Below are 24,563 nucleotides of genomic sequence, written 5' to 3' on the forward strand. Positions count from 1 at the left end.
ACACCGCCGTAAGGGCGTATGTCGATTTGCTCATGAGCCCCAGAACGCATGAATTTATACGGCAAATAGGGCTCATGTGGAAATAGAAGTATGCCTTTACGTCAGACCAGCGACGACATAACGTCTGGCCTACGTGTGAGGCTGCGGCCGGTGGACGTTATGCCCTCTCGCGATTGTGTATGACGAGGTAATGTCAATATTCCGTTTGATATTTATCGGTGCCCGGTCGGGGAATGATGGAAACGGTCCCTCGCACTCGTCTGTGTCCATAAGGAAAAGAACGGAGGTCACGTCATACTGTTCGTGCGACATTTTTCATCCCGGACTTTGTGCCGTGCGCTGATGTTCGTCCTGGACGCGCTGGTCATGATAATGGGTGTTAAATTCTGATTTTGAAATCTGGAAAGTATGTCCAAATCTGCATCTCCTTTTCACCGAGGAAGAGTAGAGTCCCTTTATACCCAGAGTTAAGACAACTCACTTTGGTTGGGCTGAAAGTGGCCTAAAAAAAAATCCAATTCCGATTGGTTCTCGCTCATGGAGGCCGAAACGAGTGCACCAAGATGGCTGGTACCTCGAATGTGAACAAGAATAATGAAAATATTACCTAATTGTGGTTTATCAAGAGTAAATTGTTATTGCCATCGGTCCAAAATGAAAATAGATTAAGAAATTATTCACAAACCAAATCTCATTTTCTTTTTAATTGATCAATTTGTTGATGTTGTTGTTTTTGTGTGACAGACATCGCAGGATTCCTGATCCTTATCCCTCAATGTCGTTCGTTTGGGTGCACTCGTTTCGGCCTCCATGGCCAGCCAAGGCCGGCTGCCAGTCAGCTGACAATCGAGTTGTCTTAACTCTGGGTATAAAGGGACTCTAAGGAAGAGAGCTCAAAAGATTGCTCATGGCGCCAAAGCTATTGCCAGACAAGAAAAAAAACCACTAAAAATGTGGCCCAAACTGTGTGTAACTTGGTGGGCTTTTTAGCCTTGCTTGCTCGGCAAAATGGCGTGGAACCAGAACTGCATTTGTTATTATTGTCAGATTCTCTTGTATACAGTGTCAGTAAATTAACGCAACACTAACAATAAGCGATTATTTGTGCTTAAAGAAAAAAAAGATTGAAGGACAGTTAAATCAACCTAGTATCTTCCGTCTTCAAAGGTTTATCCCGAGGTAACTTTGGCACCTCTATTTTTCTCCTCTCCAGTTTCCTTAGTTCCATTTCGAAATTTCAAAAACCAAATTTCTGGATACAACGACCGATCTTATACCCAGTTGCTCAAATAAAGAAGGGCACAGCACTGTAAGTTCATTAGAAAATACATGATTTCAAGTGAGTAACAGAGGATTATTTGCCTCCATTTGAAAAATTAGGCAAAAATAGATCTTGCATGTAAGAGGAACAGACGCGCTCGTCTCATGTTCTGGCAGAGCTTGAAACTTGAATGTAATAAGAATATACGTGGCGGTATGACCGTGCGTATCACATCAAGAGGAGCGAGCAGCTTTAAATAGAGTAATGAGGGCTGACCCCAGGCACTGACCATGGCGAACGGAGGGGCAGTGCAGGAGTCACTGATCACAAAGTATTTTCGAGGGTCCGATTCGTTGAAAGCGGAAATTAATATCGATCGCCTCGTAAAATATCCCTAACCGTGGGCGAAGAGTGGGAGGGCTAGGTCACGTGATCTGAAGGATTGGTGCATTAGCAGGCTGCATCCCAACGCTGCCAACGGTGGTGCATTCTTCGTGTGAATCGGAGTAGAATTAGCTAGTTATCCGGAAATTCGGCAAATGGTGTGCCATTGAGCCCGCCGCCACTGCAGGGGTGCAGCCATGAAATGAGAGACGAAAATCCATCCCAATTTTGCATATGCATATATTCCCACGTTGTCATATCTGGGAAATTCCACACCGAAATGTGTGCCATTTCGCGGTGGAGGAAGGGTTTTTACCCATCATTATATTCTCTCCGTGCGATGACATGATACGTGAGCAAAGTGACGTCATGATGGAACCGGAGATGATCAATGAGCATCATAGACTTTCTTTTTGAAAAAATATTTATGATCACCCTGTAACGCTGAACCTAACATTATAACTTCAGTAATGGCCTTTGAGATGAAATCCCTAATAACACGATGACTCTAAAAATATGTTTTAAAAATATCTCTGAAAACGAAATGTTTCAGTTGCGTTTCTTGAAGGCGTGAAAAGAATTAAAACATATCAGAAATGACTTTGAAACTTTTTAGGAGAAAAGTTAGGAGGACATTTATGCCTTTTTAAAATGCTTTAAAGTTATTTTGCAATCATTTAAAAAAAACTTCTGAAAGTTAAGTCATTTGAAAGTTTCGAGTCCTTTCTGAATTATTTTCAAAACATTTTTAAAATGGTTGTGAATGTAATTCTTGTGAAGTTTCCAAAAATAAACATCAAAATGTTTTTTACATTTTAAAAGTGTTCAAAGTAGGTTTTTCCGTTACAACTCTTAAAGTTCTTTATATTTTATGTTTAAAACAAATATAAGCATTTATTTAAATTCTTAACAGGTTTCCCAGAACTTACAATATCCAAGTTATTCTCTATAATATTCTAAAAACATTCTTTAATTATTCCTCGAAAATTTGTTTCTAAATTTTTAAACCAAACTTGTTTTTCAGTGTATAAATTGGGAAGGAAAGCACCCTCTAAATTGAACCCACCCTTACCAACCAAAAAAATCCACGCAAAGAATTGGCGGAACTTGGCAACGTGTCCCCATATGCATATGCGTGGTTCGCATTAATTCTCCGATTTTGTGGAGGTCATTGTTGGGATACTCAGGTGGGCCCCCAGCTGCCGCGGGGGCGTTAACAGGAGCCCCGGCCGCGGTCCTCACTCGGGGATGCGGGAATGGGGTTGGGGGTGGTTTTTCGAACCGGCGGCGGTCATCAGAGGGTCAGTTGTCAGCTCCAGGAACGGGTCCTCAGTTCGCCGCTGAGCATCCCCTGCGCTGGTCCCGCTACCCTCTTACGATTTTTTTCGATGCTCCTCCACAGCTTTTCCGCGTTGTGAAGTTTCCACGTTGCCAATTTTCGGGTTGTGAATTTTCCAGGTTGCTAATTTTCGACGTCGCGAATATTCCCCTCCGTAAAGTTTTTCGGCTCATCGTGCTGTGTTTAATTACAGTATCGTATAACCGCATTTAAGTTGTGATTTTTTCAAACGATTTACAAGTTCGCACCTTCACCCTAAAGAGATTTGCATAAATCTCAAAATATTTTCCAGTTCGATTCTTTTTGTTATTTTCGTGTGTCATCCACCTAAAATAGCCGCCGCAGAATCTCAAAATTGACCTTACCGTTTCCATGTTGTGATACTTCCAGCTTCTCGTATTTGAATCAAATGAATTATAAATGCATGGTTTACGATATCACTACTTTTTTTTTCGAATGATTTACCAAAAAAATCAGCAAAGATTCGATATTGTGTGTGATCGCTGAGTCAATATCACTGTCTCTCATCTCCCAGCGAGATATTTTGAAATATTAAATAAGTGTCAACAGTTCATGTATGTGTCCGAAGCGTCAATTTATTGATATCAAAATGTAATGTGCATATTTCCTCGGACATTCTTTGAAAGCGGGTCTCTTTATTTCATTTATGCCTCAGAATTAGGTCTTCTTTCTCACCGCGGAGAAAGTATTTATCAATTTTTAACAAACTATGGCACTCTTGAAGTTATTTGTAAAACAATGATATATCGTTCCTCTAATCTCGGGCGGTTCTTATGTGTGATGTTCACCGTCATTTGAAGGACAGCTTTACGAAGGACAGTATCTCTGGCCTTAAGCGTCTCCCGTCTCACGTCACCTGCTCACAATCAGGGATGGTCAGCGCACTGCGTAAGTGTCCTAATTCAATTAAAAGTGCATGCGCATTCATCCAAGCAATGATGCCACTTGGTGCAAATTCCATCACCGGAATCGATTTAAAACAGCCGAGTTTTGGCAACCATGAGTCTAGATTTAATTAAATGAGACTAATAATTACAGCTCTATTTTGTACTTTTTGTTCCCTTATCTGGACGCGATATTTTCCAGTTTGCATGCTCATAGGTTCGGTTTCACCATTAACATGGTAATTAATACTTGCAACGCTGCTCTATGCAGCGGTGTTTAATTAAAAAAGAGTTTGTTATTCCGCGATAATGATGCGTTTCTCCGGGTTTTTCTTTCTTCCGGTTTTTTTTTTCTTTTCTTGCTGAAGGAGGCGTTACGTCAGAATCTGAGTGTTTTCCGACGAGATGCATGTATTAACTACTTGGCACTGCATGTGCAGGTGGCATTCCGAATGCAACGAGCCTTGGGATCATATTTGTTACGGTAGAAAATTCTCTACTTAAGGAGGCGAGAAAAATAAATGAGAAAATTAGTACAAACTTGCTGGTCGCGCCAACATATCAGATCGAATGGCTTATCGAATCAAGAGCTCTCTAATAGTCGGGGAAAATGGTGAATATTCATGTGAAAAGATATAATTCGGAGATGGAGGGAAATATTGAAACATGTTTTAAAGTGAGTTTTAGCTATAAAAAGAACTGTCTAGTTTTTTAATTGAGACAATAAAAGTTCATTGAGATTAATTAGCTTTTAATCAATCCAGACTGATTGTGAAACTCAATTCACAATCAGCTGAATTTGATTAACACTCGCTTACGTAGATACCTGTTAATTTTCTTTTTTTCTTTTTTTTCTCACTTTCAAATCGCTGAATCTCATTTGCACTTATTTAGAGGGTGTGGCAGTTATTTCGAGCGTATAGTAGAGCAGATATTACCCTCATTAAAGTGGAAAGTATAGCTATACTCGTAAATTAAACCACAAGAAGGATTGGAGAAGGGGATGATTGTGTAACTGCTCTCTCGGGATGCTCGAAGTGTAAAATGGAAAATTGGATAACAGTGGAAAATTTTCCGAAGCAGTGCATGTATCCTTTGTTTAAATTTATTTACGACACCGGATGGAATCCTATTTCAGTTGGTAACAAATCGAGACGCAACAATTTCATGTCATAAGACCTCAAGAGCATTTCAAATCCGGTTTTTTCAAAAAGTAAGATTTTGACATATTCCCTGGAAAATTATGGTGGACGGACAATTTCGAAAATGAAATTCAGGAAAGAGCAGTAAGCCAGTTGTACCGCGATGAAAAAATGTGATAACAACATGTCAACGAGGCAAGATACGTGTTTTTTCAGCACGATATCGAAATTCGCAGGTAACTCACTAGCAGGTGGCTGAAAAACCGGATAGCTCTCGGTCAGATATTGAAATATTACATCCATATATTATTTTCATACTTCATGCAGCAACGCTTGGTCTGACCTCCGAACATTTCAAGTCCCTCATTAGATTCCGTGACTCAGTGCTAAAGTTTCGGAGATTTTTTTTTGGGTCAAATCCTTTCTCCATGACTTGGTTGTCGTTTCTAGCATATTCAGCCAACAAAATCTGCACAATTCGTCGCTTGGCTGACATAAGGGCGTAACTACACATTGAGATGAGCCCGGAAAAGCATTGAAACTTATGGAAGACAGGGTTCATTGCAGAGGGTAGTTTACGCCCTTATGTCATAGGTAGGCGACGAATTATTCAACGGAATCCGATTAGCATCGTCAAACCAATTCCTAGCCTTTTTCTTATTTTGGATTAAGATTGCAACCAAGGAATCGTTTTCACAGAAGTAGGTCTCTTCTGTCCCATCCTTCCGTTTTTTGCACCAAATCAACTCTTCGGAGTTGTCGAGATAAGCTGGTAAAGAGGCAATTGCAATGAAGAGTATAGAAAAAAAAAACCTTTAAATCATTCGCGATCAAAATGCATTAATAGAATGATAAATGTTGGAAAAGGAAATAAAAAAAAATTATAAAGAAAGAAAGAAAAAGTTAAAAAAATCCATGACTTTACCGATAATATCCGACTTTCACGCGTCAGTTAGGGTATTAAGGATGTTTTGCAGAGGGTGAGAAGTGTATCAAAGGGTGGATGCGAAGATATTTAAATGAAAAGGCGAGTCCGTGATAAGGCAATAATGTCCGAGGCCGAAAGCGTTGGGCAATTGAGCATATGTGCCGCACTTTGATATTCATGACCGGCCCTCATAAAAAATTCACGCCGGAAACCCTCGAAAAAGTGCTGCACTTACTCGAGGAAACCGGACTCTTGGTGCCCAAATAAAGCGGATTGAGCAAAAACTCCCTCGCAGAACTTTCCTGACCCTGGCCCCTAGGTTGTGGCCGTTCGAGGGGCTGAATATTCGATTTAACGTACTAATTCTCTTTTGAACCTACCTGAATTTCAACTCAAATTTTCCATTTTTATTCTGGTCTTTATTCAGCCGTAAGCTCAACCATGGTCGAATTGACTCGAACAGTTGGTTTTTTGGCCAAACTGTTACCATGATTTTTGCAACGGTTTCAGAGAAAATTCATATAAAGACAATTTATTCATAATAAATTTTGTATAATGACAATCAGTCAACTGTCAAGGAACTGAAACATGATGGGAAATTTCCAAGTTGCAAACGTCGAGTCATATGATTTCGTAATTTCAACGTCTATGTGCGGCCGTTTGCTTACATCATAAGATTTTAAATTTTGATGAAGCATCAAAACCAAGATTAATGTGCAATATCTAAATGAAACTCATTCGTGCGAGATGAAAACGTCTTTGACGGGCGAAAAGCAGTCTCTGAATTCGTTTAACGTTATCTAGAATTTATGAGAAGCCATTCAGATTTGATTCGATCAATCGCCATTTCCAAGCAGCAACCATACAAGGGCTCGCCATTAATTCAGCCATCAAACCGAATATACTCGCTTTACTATTTACCCCGACTTTTGCCAGATGCCACCGAAGTATGTATCATTTCGCCTACAAGATAATCTCAATTTATGCACGACCTGGCAACCGCGAGCAGGAAACGAAGAAGGACAAATGCATTGCGGGTGCATCAGAAATTAAGCCTGAATAGCCGATTGCATTCGATCCGAAGGAATACCCGAAGGGAGGGGCGATCGACTTAATATTCTCTTACTGTAGAGAGAGGGGGAGGGGAAGGGGGTGGAGTCCGTACTTGAAGGATTAGCAAAACGTCGAAGCTTTACAATTTTACGAATACGCTAAACTGCAAGTGGATTTTCTCCCCTCGATTGATGTTGAAAATAGACATGTCCGTTATGTGATTGAACCCCAGAGGATAGGCTCACTATGGAGCTCAGGGATCATCAGATAATGAATATGACCGGTTTCAACAACAAACCGGTTCAACTCTTCTGCAGAGTATTATATTTCATTTATTCAAGAAGCGAAAGCATTTAGCCAACACGTTTCGCGAAATTTCGCATTACTTCTGTCGCAGGAGATAATCTCTTAAACGCACCTTGACGCTCGATTTACTGAGAGGATAATGCTAAAATTTCATCCGTCGGAAGGTGTTAAAAATCGTCGCTTACCTGACATAAGGGCGTAACTACACTCTGCAATGAGCCCTGTCTTCCATACACTTCAATGCTTTCCCGGGCTCATCTCAATGTGTAGTTACGCCCTTATGTCAGCCAAGCGACGAAATGAGGACGGGGCGAATTTCGCCACTCTTGGGTAGCGTAGTCAGTTTTGTCGCTTAACTCAACGGTTCAGACTCAGGAATTTCAACCGGCTATAATTGCTGGCGTTTTTAAATATGATTCAACTGGAAACTCGGAATATGAACTTTTTGCATAAAAGCATAAGCACATTTGAATGTTTTAGAATTTTCTCGGATAGCTTATTTTTGTGCGGATGGACTGCTGAGATACTCTCCTAGAAATTTCAATTTTGATTGGTCGCGAGGAAAAAAACCCACAAATGTCTATTCCTCGTGAAATTCACCCCGTTTTTCACCTAAAATAAACTCTTAGAAATTATTTTAGAGTCGTCCAAGGGGTCGGAAAAAACCCTTGCAAAAATTTGTCGCAAAGATCCGAAGATTCTGATGTTACAGAAAAATTTTCAAGAGTGAAAAACTTTTCGAACCCAATCTGCTAAAAATTTTAATCAAGCCTTTACACGGAGGGAGTTTAGGGTAAGTATACGCAGAGATCGCTATTTTGCCTTCAATTTTTGAGGTAGGCTAAAAAGCATCCTCCGAACAGCAATGGTTATCTACTAGGATTTGTTTCTTGTGAAGTTTATAAATGTTATATCACGGAACTTTACGTCAATATCCACCCTGACGATTTTGATGGTATTTTTACGTCCAAGTTTCCACGATTCACTGTGAATAAACGTATAACAAAATACCACAAAAATAAGCGTTAACTCCAAAATTCGTCTACGAAAGTATTAACTTACAATGATAAAAACGCCACTGCCGAGGATTGTGAGGAACGAAGTCCACTCAAATTTTACCCGGGCTCTCCGAATGGGCCTGTTGCAAACTTTTGCTAGAGCAAAACTAAGAGTTGTTTCTTATAGATAATGCCTCAAAAATCACGATGAGCGCATCGGCAAACTCTGAAATGCACTCATAACTTCACAATCTGCGTAAGAAATTTGCGGTTTTTTGAGCTTCCCGCTTCAAAAACGATACTACGGCACAGGTGAACATTTTGTAAGAGGAGTCGTTCCATCGTCGGCAATAATCACCATAGCCGACGCCAATCCGCCAAAACACGTTTAATGGGACGAGATAACACCTGAACTGGATTAGACCAGATAACAATCGGTGTGTTAACGTTCATATTTTCCACGCCCGAATGGATTGACCTTGAACTCTCCTTGAATTACGCGCGGAACTGCGTGCAAGCGTCGGCCATGATGAATATCGCCGACGATGGAGCGACTCCTCTAACAAAATGTTCACCTACGCCGTAGTATCGTTTTTGAAGCGGGTAAGCTTAAAAAAACGCAAATTTCTTACGCAGATTGTGAAGTTATGAGTGCATTTCAGACTTTGCCGATGCGCTCATCGTGATTTTTGAGGCATTATCTACAAGAAACAACTCTTATTTTTGCTCTAGCAAAAGTTTGCAACAGGCCCATTGGAATGGCTGCTATTAAGACCGATTGCGATAGCTGTCAGGCCGACGTTGATCCAATTGCGATGGATTTTGACGTAACTCGCCGATCCAGCCGCACATAACGAACTGCCAAATGAAGCGCCCAGACAGTGCTGAAAATCCCATTTACCTCAACATCTAGTACCCCCCAACTTCTCGCAACCGGCAGCATTGTTCTTACGGTCATCGGTGCAAATTGCAGACTTTCCACCGAGAACGGCATTAAATGCATTAATTGTGATTTTTTAACGGCCTCACTTTCACCCGCGAAACGCCGGCCGTCTGCACTCGGACTAAAAACCGAATTACGTCGCCGGATCATCCGGAGTGAACACAATCGGGAATCAATGAGCGAAAATCGGGATTCAATGATCGGCGATCGGTCATCGATCACAGACAATCAGATCAAGAGTTGTGACGTCGTTTGGAGAAAAGGTGACGGAGAGAGATGGCGGGAAATCCTACCGCAGCCCGTTTCGTAACAGCTAAATTGCCCGCAAAATTAAGTGTAAAAGTGGAATTTAACATTTGGGATTCTGCGAATACCGCGAGAAACTACTTCTGGTTTCCCCGAGTGCCCTCTCATATTTTACTTCTTTTCTCTCTCTTGTTTTCCGTGCTCCTCAGTTAAAGAATTTTAAAACACATTTTTTTTTCGATTTTGATTTTTAAGCAGGAGAATATATACGACTCGAGGAACACAAGAACATCCTTAACTCAATTTTTTCGAAAATATGGGTTGGTTCCTTTCTAGTAAATAGGAGAAAAGCAAGGAGGAAACGGAGAACAAGGCAAAAATACAGGAATAAGAACCCCGAGACGTTTCAACTCAAAACTGAGTCATTTTTTGGAAAATAAATTAAAAATTAAAAAATATCGGGGAAAAAGAAAGATTGCGAAAGACGGTGGTCAAAATCGCGGTCTCAGGTTTTTTCTTCGATATTTTTTAAGTTTTAATTCATTTTCCAACTGAAAACTACTCAGTTTTGAGTCAAAATGTCTCGGGGTTTTCATTGTCGTATTTCAGCCCTCACTGGAAAAAAACACATTGGATCTAGAGTCCAGACTCTTAAAAACATCGACAAGAAAAAATACTCTCGATTCAATCAGATTTTTGTTTAAATCAAGGACCAAACCTCTTAATTTGAGCGGATTTCCTTTTGATTTGGGCTGAAATCTAATTGAATCAAGAGTACTTTTTCTTGTCAATGTTTTCAAAAGTCTGGACTCTAGATCCAATGTGTTTTTTTTTTTTTTTTTTTTTTTTTTTTTTTTTTTTTTTTTCCAGTGCTGTTTCCCGTTTTTCCCCTATGTTTTTCTCCTGTTACCATTGTCTCGGGCTACTCCGTGAAAATTTGTATCCATTTCCGATAAACTCGGTGGATTTAGTCGGGGTTTGCGGATCGGTTTGGCGGCGAAGGCGGCGGCTAAGGAGATCAAGTGAATTATGCCATTTTAGCGTGATTCCTTCTCGGCGGCGAACGAGGGGGCCCACCCCATGAGGGCGAGGCAGAGGGGGGCCCACGACCACCGCGGGAGCCCCGGCCGCCTGTGTCGGGGCTCGGGGCCCCACGGGCCCACGGGCGCGGCGCGGGGCGACACATGTAAAACCGAGGGCGCAGTCGCTCGCCAAGATCCGCTTCGCCTTCTTTCACGGTGCGTACAACTACGACTTCATTGCCAGCGGGCTTTGTAACAACCGTTGGCGTTGAAAAGCATGTTCTTTTATCGCTCCAACACTCGTGAGTGTAATAATTGCGGTCCTGAGAAAAAAGCTTAGCGCCGAACTTTGTTGTGTTGCGCCACGCTTGGATCCAGAGCTATGAAGATACGCGTTGCTTGCCTCACTGGAAAAAAAAACACATTGTATCTAGAGTCCGGACTCTTAAAAACATCGACAAGAAAAAATACTCTTGATTCAATCGGATTTTAGCTTAAATCAAGAACCAAGCCTCTTAATTTGAGCGGATTTCCTTTTGATTTAAGCAAAAATCTGATTGAATCAAGAGTATTTTTTCTTTTCAATGTTTTCAAGAGTCTGCACTCTAGATCCAATGTGTTTTTTTTTTTTTTTTCCAGTGCGACGAAATTTTGTGACAAACTCGGCATACAAGTTTTGACACTTAAACGGACCGTTTTAAGCAGAAAAGAACCAAGCCACATAAGCTGTTGCCAAATTCAATTGGGAAATTTACTTTTTTACATGAAAACTATTGTGCGGATTTTCAAATCCCGTTAATTTTCTGCATAGTCCTTTCAAAGAAATCCGCACAAACGTTCTCTCGTAAAAAATTAAATTGCTCAGCTAAATTTGCCGACTAACGAGCCGATATTTCGTAACAGTGGTGAACACTTCAATAGGCTGTCTTAGATTCGAAACCTACCACAAAATCCTAGACTTGGAGTAGCCATGGCGATGCTGGATAGATGGCGTTAGCGTCACGTCGCGGGCATTCAAATGAGCCCGTGTCGACTTGCGAGGGTGATAAACGAGCCATCTTAGCCGCTGGTGCCCTATTTTTCTACTCAAGGATCACTATTTATTCGTTTAGAGTCCCTCAGGGACGGTGAGGGTATCCATCCCCTAGACCCTGGCCGGCAAGGTATTTTCCCCGCCGCGGCAAAATTAATATTCATCCGCAGATAAAACATGCCCCGTCTTATCAGTGAATCCTTAAACGCTTCTCTGCCGATTCGAATAACAAATTTGGTTTTTTTTTGCACTCATAAGGGTCATACTCGTACTCTTCTGTGTTTGGGTCTTTCATGAAGTTATGACTTTAATTAATCATAGGTAACTATTCATAATGTAAAAAATTCGAAAATACTATGTGATTAATTTCCTCACAAGACAATGTCTAAAAGTAAAAAGAGAAATGCTTACAGATAGTTAATTTTTTCAAAGAATCGAAAACACCAATTTATATACCTTGGAAGTATTATATCGGCGAGTTGAAACATGTGCCGTAGAAGAATCGTACAAAATGAGAGGAAATTTGAATGTGATTACATTTGAAATCATGGGACGGTCAGACGGTCATCACTAAGCGAATTTTATTTGATTTTTTTACTAAAAAATTTGCTTATATGTTTATCCCGATTTCTCGGACTTTAAATTACTCGGGGCTTTTCAATGACCTTGTCTGATTTGTTAATCAAACAACCAATGAGATAGTTAATCGTGATAGATATACACACAAAAAACGGTTTTTATGTTTTTAATAAGATATGAAAGCTAATCAATCACCATTCAGGGGAAAATAGTGTTTACCTCAGGAATTAACGTTCACCTCTTATTGCATAGTTTTTCAGTGCAATGTTTATAAAGTATTGTGCCTGTTTTCCCTGAACTAAATCTCTTTGAATTTGCATGTTTCCGAAGAATCGCTCTTCAATCGGGCAACCGCGAGCGGAAGTGTTGAGGGGGTGTTGGTCCGGGTCCGGGATCCAGGGATGGTGATTCACCCGCTGATTAGGCTCATTCATTATGGAGAGCGAAGAAGGGACGGCCGCGGGGACGCGCTGACCACCTCACGAGTCCCTTCGGACCTCCGCTCATCTCCTCCCCCTCTAAACCCTCTATGCCCGTCGATGTTTACTCCCGGAGAAATACGTCTCCGTAATGGGTGTCGATACATTTTCCTGCATATGCATGTTCGGCGGGATCGATTCTCGAATCGTTATCCATCCATTCTAATCGGTAAAGTCCCGCACCGAAAAAAAAGGATGCTGATTTAACATTCTGGATGTAAAAATTTTACGACAACTCACTAAACGCTGAATTAACCGCCACAATAGTTAGTTTTACCTCTTGGCATCGCGGAAGTAACTGTTGTAGTGGTTAATTCAGCGGTTTGTGAGTTTTCCACTTTTTTACATTCAGTGTATTAAAGTATCCTTTTATTTCAGCGCGTATCATGTTTTGCTATTTATAGATGAATATCATTTGGAAGCGATTCAACAATCCAGGGGTCTGTCCTTTCGCTGCTGCATGCGCGGCCTTACCATCATTAGACGCTACACGCCCCATGCATACTTAATATTGATGTTTTGACAATGTAAAAACATTGAACTTATATCTTTACAGGAAAAACAGACGTAAACAGTTATTATGTCTTAACTTGAACTGATATAGATACATTGGCGTTAGCCAGTTCTAAGTCGGTGTCACTTTTACTCAATAAGAGCTGCCTCAATCGAGGACTAGAACACGCCATTTTACCCCCCTCCCCCCGTTTTGAGGAATGAACCATACAATGTTTTTTCCGAGCCAAAATTATGTGTTACCGATAGCTGTATACATCGTGTGAAACGGCCCAGTAGAACTCTCGATATGCCTATGACAAAGAAAGAATAATTAGGAAATTGGAGTGCATAACGATGCTTTCTTCAAAAATTAGATGATTATTAATTTATGATTTTTGTTTTTTCCAGGTGGCGAGCCAATTAGAAGAACTGACAACTTATCTCCTGTTCATAATGGTAAGTTTATTTTTGTTTCTGTTCTCGTGTCAAATCCGCAGTGCGCGTACACGGCATATTTTCCTTACCTTTCGTTAAAGTCTCCTAATTTGCATTGTGCGTAATTAGACCGAGGCAACGAGGGTATCAAAAACACACCAAATGCATCATGTTTAAATCAAGGAGAAGAGGTTTGAAGTTTTATTCTGCCGCGAGAGTAAGTTTAAGGACTTAGTTTAAGAACAATTCTCACGTTCAACACATTTTTCTCGACGTAAAATTTTGGACAGGAGATTTACGACTGATTGAATCCAAAACTATTCCCAACTCATTTTGTTCAGAAATTTGACTTGATGCATTGGTGTTTACCGCACTGGAAAAAAAACACATTAGATCTAGAGTCCAGACTCTTAAAAACATCGACAAGAAAAAATACTCTGGATTCAATCAGATTTAAGCTGCTTAAATCAAGAACCAAGTCTCTTAATTTAAGCGGATTTCCTTTTGATTTAAGCTTAAATCTGATTGAATCAAGAGTCCTTTTTCTTGTCAATGTTTTCAAGAGTCTGGGCTCTAGATCCAATTGTTTTTTTCCCCAGTGCGGTACAATTTTAAAGGGATATTCCAGTCCACTCGTGCAAAAAAATGAGATCAAGAACTGAAAAATAAAATGAAATCTGATTTCAGGAGCGTCTGATAAAATTCCCTAAATTTGTCCACAAGTGAACTAGCTATCAGATGGATTCGTTAAATGATTTGAGAGTTTCTACTAATGAATCTCAGCACGGGTATGCTCAGAAAGTGAGCTAGCGTTTCGGATTAGGCTAATCGAAGCAGTGTCACGCTCCACCGAGGACGCTGAAAATAGGAGAGGGAAGCTGCGCGGAACAATGAGAAGGACCCAAGCGGGATTAAGATTTAAGAACGATGAGAGAAAGAGCTTTCCTGATGCTTTTCAGAAATTAAGATTTATAAATTAGCAAAGTTGCTTCCGTTTCCTGTATCACTCCAAGGATTACTCACTCACTCATTACTCTTAGTAAATCTTTCAAAAAAAAAAACATAAACAAAAACAAATGCGTCGCGGACGAGTGCCTACGAAGTGCAATTGTTCACTGTAAAAATGGATTGCATTTGCAAAAGGAACCAGAATAATTGAAATAATGCTAAAATGTGCAACTTCATCTTTTGCAATAATATTGCTTGAATCATGAAACAAATCACTAAATTAAGAGGCTTGGTTTTGTCTTAAATTCACAGTTTATAGCGAGTCAAATAGAAACTGTCAATTGATAATCAGGTTTTTCCTCTGAGACAAAAGAAGTTGCACAATCTTAGCAGCATTGCGATGCTCCTGGCTCCTTTTTTGCAAAATGTACTCCATATATCTAACAACATAAGAATTGATTGGTAAGAATTGCGATATAGCCTCAAGTTCAAACTTTGTCTATCCATAGATAAAGATCCACGGGCAATAGCGACGGCGTGGAAAGCAACCCGAGAATAAGAAAAAGCAAGACAATGTAAGGGTCCATCCTCTTAGGCACGAGAAGAAGGGGGAGGGGAGGGGGCATAATGAACGGGTGTTAAAAAAAGTATCGAAGTCACCGAAGCAAGGATTGGAGCATAAAAACGACACCCACACGATTATAAGCCGCTCATTCAGAAGTGCCCGCGACAGCGATGTCAAGTTGTGCGATTGAATTTGGAACTTCATAGTGCCTCAGAGGATCTTGTTTCTGGGGGATTCTTTTTCTTTAAACCGTAACTAGAAATATTTAAATGATTTTTCCCAGTAGATGACTCCGTTAAAAACTTTTAAGGTCAAAACTAATGAGGTTTAAGCCGTTGTCTTTTAGTGAAGTATTTTCACGTCATGTGCAAGCCAGTGAAGCAGCAATCCTGCCTGTGCCTGGTAGATCTCCAAGAGATCCTTGAGCAGAGCTGTAGCTGAGGTCTCTCCTCCCAAAAATTGGATTTTGAGAACTCTTCCAGTTTTGGGTGCTGAAATACTCTCACGGCGATTAAAAACTTAAATTTTTATTTTATTGTATTTTGTTCATGAGATATACCCAATCAGAACTCAATGAGGATATCGAATAAAACTAAAATTCAACCCAAACTTGACAAGAAAATAATTTTAATTTATGAACCAATCCAGGTGTAAATTAAAAATAAAAATAATCAAAAAGGTATATTAGATGTTAGTTTCTAAAAAAGGTCGTTTTTTGACGAGATCATTGTAGGCAATAATCATCCACCTAATCAGCAGATAAGCTCATCTTGCGGATAATTTTCAATCAGTAATCCCCTATTTTTCATTTCTTTTCTTTAAGTAGTGTAACTTCTTTGCACCATTTGACAGCTCCGTGAAGGTGTAATATGATTAGGCGACCAAGGTGTAATTGCTAATTAGGGAGTTGGTGGAGTGTTAAACTCGGTGCCCGGCCACCGATCACCGATTTCCACCAGTCAGCGCAGCTAGTCAACAGTCATCGCGGTCGCCGCATTACCATCTCACCGCTTACCGGGTCCCTCTTAATCCTATTAAAAAACAGCTTCGGTTTCCGCCGTTTTCCAACTCGTTTCTCTCGTTTTCCCTCTTTCTCTCTTTCTCTCCATATCTCCTTCACTCTCCTCCCTGTTCTCGCAGTGCATCCATTCGGGAAAGGATAGAAAAACCTCTTTCTCTTCTCCTCCACCCCTTCTCTTCTGTTTTCACCCATATGATATTATTACAAGCAATCCGAGTGTTGATAAGTCAACTCCCTTCTAGGAATATCGAGCAAATCGGTTGAGAATATCCTTGGTTTCTAAGTTGAACAATTACCTATTGGAGGAGATATGAGCAAATGATCTAATCTGCTAAAATGCATGTGTTTCAACAGGAAATTCCGCCTGATGGCGTCCCAAGGCGGTACATTTTCTAACTATTAAATCTATTTTTCTATCATTTCCCGCATCGGAAAAAAATTATAAAAAATGCTGCAAACTTTGCTCATAATGTACTCTCAGATGAAGCAGTAAAACTTATTCGTGCAAATTTTCCATTGAAAATTGCAGCGTACGATTTTAGAGGAAAAATGATAATTTCTTGTAATAATTCTCCATTATCGCATCTATCAAATATGACTTAACAAGATTAGCCTAGCTGCATGAAATTAAGAAAATAATAAAAAAACAAAGGAGAGGCATAAAAATCCCTCAGAAATTTAAAACACCCTTTCATAGATGAGTATCCTCGCAGATTCATGTTTTGAAATGGAAGACGAGGGGAGGAACAAGAGGCTCAGAGGTCGAGTGCCATCGCGTAATAGCGTAATGGACTTAAAAAGCTCCTTCATCTACAGACCCGCGCACACACGCACACCCTCCCTCGGTAACTATGCAAATTACCCCGTCGTCAGGGGCGGGCGCGCAGCGTGGGAGGAATCCCACCCCTCTCCCACCCTCCACCCCCGCGCCCACAATTTGTAAGGCCACAGAAGCGTGAAAACGTCCCGGCGGGCGGGACGCGGGAAATCATGAAAGGGTAACTAGCCTCGCTCTCTTTTTACCATTTTCCCGGCCCTTTTTTTATGGGATACCAGTTGATTGTCCCTGATTGAGCGGGTCGCGAGCCGCGAGTGCCCCCCCCCTCCCCCTCAGCGAGTGCCCGCGCCCTCACCCCTCGCCCCGCGGAGGGTAAATAATTGCTGTTGATGGTCTTGTCGACACCCCCGAGTGACGTTGCCGTTTCATTCCTTGGCGTGGAGTATCACGACTTGTCGTATGTAAAATCATGTTTTGAATATCCAGGTATTACATAAATTGATTGATTCAATTAAGGATTGTTATATTAATTAATATGACCGAACTTTAGCTTCAAACAGTTTAATTTGCTTGAGGATAAGCAATTAAACGAGATAAATTAAACTCAAAAATTATAATTAAATAAAATTAGTAATTTTTAATTTATAAAAAAAATAAAAAATACAGGAACTTAATGAAAATTTTAATTCCTAGGCTAGTGTTGTTTTACTGCTATTACTCAGTTTGAGGAATGAGGCGAAACACTGATTTAAATGTGAGCGTGCCTCTATAAGAATGAGGCAGTGTTATTACACTGAAAATTCATTTTTATTCAAAACTTGATCAACGTTTTTGGAAATTGGACGTATGTTCCTCATAACTTGTCCCAGTCAATTTAATATACCAAACGAGTAAAAGGTATATGATTACAATCGGTTTCATTTTGAATGGTTTTCTCTAATGGTCACGGCTCAATTGGGAACCCACATACCCTCTCAAAGACCCAAAATTAGGTTTTTTTGGTAATCTATGTCTAACTTGGCGCCAACGCGCCCCTATAATCTGAAGCGGGTGTCCAGTCCCGCCCGTCCCTTTGCGGGGCTGTCATCAAGAAATGGCTGGTAATCAGCCCGTTTTCTATCAATTAAAATACTGATTTCAGGGCTCCAGGGCTTTGTGTCCAATCTGATAGTGATTCATTTGACTTTGATTCGTTTTTGACACCCCCAGTGTCGACTCATTGAAACCGCGTTTTTTGTCGTTTCAACCCCTTTTGTCCCTATTCATACGCCGAGCGATGGAATGAGATATGGGATCCTCACCGCGGTAGCCATTGCTTTGTCGAGTGAATAAACGTTTCGATTCGAGTCGTCAGCTCTTGTTCGAACGATGATTTCATCGTGGTCTCCGTGGGGTTGCTTTTTCCTTCCATTTTTTCTCTGAAAATGCGGAAGAGGTCGATGCTTCAGACATGAAGCAAAAAAAAGAACTCTGCTTCGATTTTTTAGTTCGTTCTGTAGGCAAGAGCAAAGCTCCTTGACTGCAGTAGTAATAGTCTCAAGCGAATGCGGCTCTATGCCCTATGCGGCTGCCGTTCAGTGGACTTGAGGGCGAAATGTTTTCGCATATTTTCGACCAATCAGAGCTCGAGAGACGTGCAGATAACTCTCCGAACCGCACAGATGGCTTTATAGAACAGCTTCTGGACAAAACTAACACTGATAAAATCAATTTTGTTCTTGTGTTACTCATGGTTAACATAGGAAGTGAAACATAAAGCGACCCAAATTTTTTGTTGATTTTGGTAAAGTTTGCAGTGAAACTAGCACAGAAAACAATGTAGAGACAGGGAAATCCCAGAGTCAGCAGAAAGCTCGGGTTATTTTGTGTTTTACTTACCGTATTAACCAAAATTTTGCGTGGAGTTCACTATCTTTGAATAAGCCAAATTTTAGTGTAAATTTGATCAATGTTTCAACTAATAAATAGAAATCCGATTCTTTTTGAAAAAAGTGACCTCTTTTTTGTTCTGGTCTGTCGTAATGCTACCATAGCACAGCATAGAAACGGGAGATCTCCTATCTTAAGAGGCTTTTGAATTAAGCTTTTTTACCAGACTGAAGTTTTAATTACTTGACAAATTCATCAGGATTGATCAGATGTAACGTCAGAGTATAATATGAAGTATGCGCCTTCGTAAGTAAAGAATAGGCCAAAATTGTGCACTGCCATGTTCCAATTTGGTTGCCTACTCCTCTTGTAACCAGGCGCTTTATTCTTTGCACGATTACTTAGTAACTACATACGCACCAGCTATTGTCCTAACAAGGAGTCACTACGTTGTTATGAAGTGCACACTTTACTATTTTCCAACATTTTCTTTCCTCATTCAAAGCCATTACATCACCGTGTTTTCCCAGGGTATTTTTTCCATCTCCCTCAATTTAAATTTATGTTTTGCAAATCTTATCGGTTTATAATTTCCTTTTTTTTAAATGTACGACATCAGCGCATAGCTTACAAAAATTAAGGTTATAAAACATACCCAACCTAATCATTACTGTAAATAAACAGGTGATACGCGCGTTTCCTCCAATTTTTTTTCAACGGCCAATTCAGTCAGTTTCCTGCCCATTGTGTGACGGGAGAGTCCAGAATGCAAAAACAAAACGAAAGCCGGGGCTATTTCGGATTTTAAATATTCCGGCCACGAATCGGTCTGCAGATGTCAGTTCCCAGATGCAGCCCCCCGCCCCTCTCCACCCCTCACCCTTCCCACCCCCTCTCACCCCCGGCGAATGATCAGACGTAGTCCGGCTTCCACCCGAACCGAGTCCCTAACTCCTAATTCGCCCCCTCTCGGCTCCAATTTATAATCTTGCATAATTTACAACACCCTCCCTCCTTACCCGCCTACCCCCTTTCTCTCGACACCCCCCTTCCGTTGGAGCCTGACGAACGGCCCGGGCCGCATATTCCCAAACCCCGCGTGGATTTTGAAATCCAGTTTAGACCCCAACCGAAGCCCCTTGTGCGGGTCCGAGACTCATGCGCACTGGCTCGGCTCAGGTAGTCTCTCATCTCCGTCCAACCTTCATGCCCTTCCTCTGATTTCTTCTCTGCAGTTTTGGCCACGAATTAATCGATGTAATATTTATTTATTCAGTTGAATCTTTTGAAACAGCAGAATTTGAGGACTTTTTCGGTAAAAGGGCGAATGGAGCTTGCCATGCTGTTGCGATTGCGCAGTTTTCTTACCGTTCGCGGCAAATGAAATTCATTCACAGTCGATTTATGTCCTTTAAATCGTCAGGAAAAACTCTGAGCAGATTCAACGAAAAATAAACAGCAAAACAGTCGGATAGAGAACTACGTTGCACAATCTTAGCAGCAATGGACTTCTCATACACCCTTTCACCGAAAAATGCCTAAATTACGTGCAGTGGAAATATATTTTAATGCAGAAAATTTCGCAATGCAGAGTCATGACGTCACCTTCGTTGATCGCATGATCAATAAACTTGTCTATTGGCTATGCCTACCGTTTTGTTCTTTGTAAAAAACATTTTTGATGGAAAACTCTCGGAACATTTTTAGAGCAGCGCAATGCATATGCATCTCACAAGCCTCTTTGATTAGTGGAATTTGCGGAGCTTTTGTACTGGAAAAAAATGATTACGTAAGAATTAATATTCTTGAATTTGCCGCTAGGAGGAGATTTCTCTTGGCTTAAGCTGCAAAATGGGTACCTACTTTGAGAAAAAAGCCGCTGCCGCTCATATCAAGCAGGATTCGGCCTTATTCCAGTGACCTTATTCTTGATCAAGAGCAGTATTCTTGACGAAAAATTCAAGTAATTTTTTTTTTCTTTTTTCAATTATTTCCTTCCTTTTACTTATATAGTTCTGCGCAGAACCTATCACCTTGCTTGAAAGGATAAACAGTAAACCTGGTGGTGAAGAAAAGTTATAAAAAAAAGTCTCTGCATTTGCGAGGATGAATATGCACTTGGTGTCTCACCCGAATCAATAGGAGAGCTATTAAAACCCCAAGACACAACTTTCGACAATTTCAAAATGGCTTTCCCCGAAAACTTCCGCGAGCACCTCGTGAAGCGAATTTTCCCCGTTTCCGTTGTCCATATCGGTTGGACAAATATCCCGAGTAACAACACGTGCTGTTCGGCACGAACATCCCTGGGACACTGAAAAATTAGGAGGCAACATGCCGCCTGCATCAATATCATCGATGTTTGGTATTTGAAATCCATCTCGGAAGAGACAGGGTATGACTTGACTCTGACCTGAAAAAATCGTCCCAAGTGGATCGAATAATCACGGTTTTTCATGAACAAGTCAATGGTGCATTTCAAAATGCTCTCAACATGTGACAACTCTGCGAAGGGCTTGTTTTGAGGAGGAAGAAGATATTTTCCGGAAAACAAAAAGAGTGGACCGCGAGGTCACCCCCATTCATTCCGAAGGGTTGAAGAGACAATCAGACGGCGCGGCGAGACGCGAGACGGGAGAAAGGAGAAAGGAGAGAGGATGGCCGCAGTGCCCAAGGCCACTTGCTGAAGAGGCCCATGCCGACCGCGGCAGGGCTCAGAAGGCAGCGGCTAACGATTTTGAGGACAGGCTAGATTTTTCAAAATCCACGCGGGGTTTGGGAATATGCGCCCGGGCCTCTCTGAACAAAATTTCAGAAAAGTTTTGTAGCCTCAGAATCAGATTTCTGGTCCTTAGGTTTCAATCGAGCTTTAAGAGATATCCGCAGCCTGCGCAGAAGAATTCCCGGCATTTCATTGTTTCGTGCTCTACATTTCTACTAACCATATTAACCAGTTATACTGATTATAATGATCATGATGAAAAAAAATCCCATCTGCCAAAGATACATTTTATTCAATGATGTACATTTTCATACAAATAACAATAATCATGTCTATGCTTTCCCATTAACAATGTGTTGGAATAGAATGCATTTTTCGCATATTACAATTATTTTCATCATAATACACAGATAAAATATGTGGATTAACAAAAAAACTTTCCCCATAAAAATGATCATATTGTAGACCTCGTAATTTGTATCATAACAGATGCATTTATAAGTGACAAACAGAAAGTTTATCCATTGAAAAATGAGATGGAGGAAAATTATAAATAGATATACTCATTACAGCATCATATTCTCCGAAGAAGGTTGGTGTAAGCTAACCCTTCCCTTTTTTATCATCCCTGCATACTGCATATTCAATTCCGATTGGTAAACCTTACAGGTATCCGTTATTATGCACGGTACAACAGACGCCATTTTGCTCTGCCCCGATTTGCATGCTGGAAGCTGATTGGCTGCCAGCGTCGGATTTGAATAAAAATTAAAGCCATAGACGCCGCAAACAACCCCTTCACCGCGCTCACGTGCTCCCAATTAATTTATTCACCGAGCCGATTGGCCGTCGGGCCGCCGAAGGGGTTGAAAAAACGGAACAACCGCCGGCCCGGCAACCCTTTAAAAAAACACGCGCCCGGAAGGGTGCGCTTTTAAAAAATGAAAAATGAAAGCGAAAGCGCATCTGCCGAGCGGGGCGATATGCAAGCTAATCAGACTTGTTAATGGGGGGGGTATTAATTCGGGTTGCAACCCTTGATTCGCGACCCTCGGCTGCCGCATGCCTCGGCGTTTCGCCAACCAACCCCTTCCCTCGAAATTGATTACGGGCTGCCGAGCGCGACAAAGGGGTAAACAACCCCCCTCCCCCCGCCGTCGGGGATGCGGCCGGGCGCGACATCCGAGCGAAACGACACCCGGTGTTTAAAAAGGAAAAGAAAATAAAAAAGTGCACTTATGATGCAGTTATACCGCTCAATCACCGCGACGAATGTAAACAACGCTGGTTTGTAATATTTTTACAGCGTTTTTTTTTCCGCTCGTCTTTTTTTATCGTTTATCATCGTAACAAATGGCTGCCCCCGCACCCCGCCCGGGCCCACCCCTTTCGGGCTCCGCGTTCGGGCCGTTTAAAGTTTTTCGACCCTGCTGTCGTGCTGCTTCGGAGAATTCGTTGGATTCACCTATCTCGTAGCTTCTGCCGTTTGAAAAAACCTTCAAAAACTTTTAAAGTTTTAATTTACAATTGAGAGGTTTGGAGGACAAGGCGCGTAAGTGCAGTTTTTGCTATTTCCAGAAATACGTGCTTAAAGTTTCAAAATTACATGGAATCTTATGGTGGAAAGGAAGCTCACTTTTCGATGCTTTAAAGTTGGATTTTACTTTCAAATTTTCCTCAGAATAAACTTTCAAACTAGTTTCAGTCGAGTTCATGAATATCTCAATTTTTTTAAAAAACATCACTTATGCGCCTTGTCCTTCAAGCCCCTATGTTTCAAAAAACGGTTGATGATGACGCATCTGTATTTTAGAAGAAATCGTAGAAGTAAGAACTTCAAAATGTACGACTCGTGATGTTTTTCCGTGGTTAGTTGGAAACAGAGAGATATATGTAAAATTTGAAAATTTACTTAACTTTAAAATTTATGATAATCTTTGAACAATTTCGTGAAGTTACTTAAAAAATCACTTATATCGATGGCCTTAGTGAGGAACCACGTATCTCCATCCCCGATGTTGCAGACTTCCTGTCCTACCTTATTTTACTTCGGAAAACTGGTCAGCGTACTTTCTTCTAAAATTCCTTGAATTTCGTTGCACTTGAAATCAATAATATCTCATTTATTTTAAAATCTGTAGTCGTGCGCCTTGTCTTCTAAGCACCTCAATTGCACTATCAGTCAGTTCCATATCAGTCAATTTCCTCAAAACCCATCATTTCCCTCATTTTCACACTCGCTGATATTTTCGGTACCACGGCAGCAGAGGAGTGGACGAAGGGGGGGATCTCATCGGTGTAACCGGGCGCAGCGAGGAGGCAACCCGCCACTCACCTCCTAATTGATTTTGATTGGCCGTCGCCGTCGGGCGAGCAAACCCGTATGGACCCGTTTTCTCATGCGGGCGTTTTTTCCGGGCGACCGCGACGCGACGCGAGGAGGCTCGACGCGCGGCCATTGTGCCTTGCGGCCACGGCCTCGTGCGCTTTTAATTAGGCCACCCTTGCCTGCCCTGGCCTCAATCCTCGATAGCAACGAGATTGATAGTGGACACATTTCTGCCAAACGGAACTATGTGAATAAGACATGAGCCCTGAGACCCATAAGAATATATACATAACGGGGCTCACATCATAATCCACATACACTGAAAAAAAATTCTCGGCGTTTTTACCAAGGTCCGTTGGTACCTTTACCATCTCACTTTTTACCAATTATTGGTAATTTTACCGAGACAGACTGGTGAGCTTCCCTAAAAACCGCTATTTTTACTGTTTTTTTCAGGTAAGAGTACCACTTTTATCGGTAATCAATTCCCGGTAACTTTGCCATTTTATCTCGGTAACTCTGCCACAGTCGATAAAAAATATGGGCGTTTTTACCGAGGTCCAGTAAAATTACCGAGAAAGTTCAATAATTTTACCGAGATTTCTCGGTAATTTTACCAAGAAAAAACTGGGATCAAATAGAACCCTAAATTCTTGGGAATTTCACCCTTTTCTTAGTAAATACACCTAGATTTTCTTTTTCAGTGTAGTTCCGTGTGGCAGAAATACGTCCAGTTGAGCCATCGCCACGCGAAAACAAGCTGCCGATGCGGGGAATCCATCG

At 41.1% G+C, this 24,563-nt stretch overlaps 1 protein-coding gene across 3 annotated transcripts in view; it reads left to right on the plus strand.

Annotated features, from left to right (window-relative positions):
* LOC109031006 (uncharacterized) overlaps positions 1-24,563 on the plus strand; it is a 357,064-nt gene that overhangs the window by 319,470 nt on the left and 13,031 nt on the right. For all 3 annotated transcript variants that reach the window (XM_072297718.1, XM_072297716.1, XM_072297717.1), the window contains one exon: positions 13,522-13,569. In XM_072297718.1, coding sequence (XP_072153819.1) covers positions 13,522-13,569 — 48 coding nt within the window. The remainder of the gene's footprint in view (positions 1-13,521; positions 13,570-24,563) is intronic.

The sequence above is a fragment of the Bemisia tabaci genome, chromosome 3, assembly GCF_918797505.1.
Source record: "Bemisia tabaci chromosome 3, PGI_BMITA_v3".
Taxonomy (NCBI): domain Eukaryota; kingdom Metazoa; phylum Arthropoda; class Insecta; order Hemiptera; family Aleyrodidae; genus Bemisia; species Bemisia tabaci.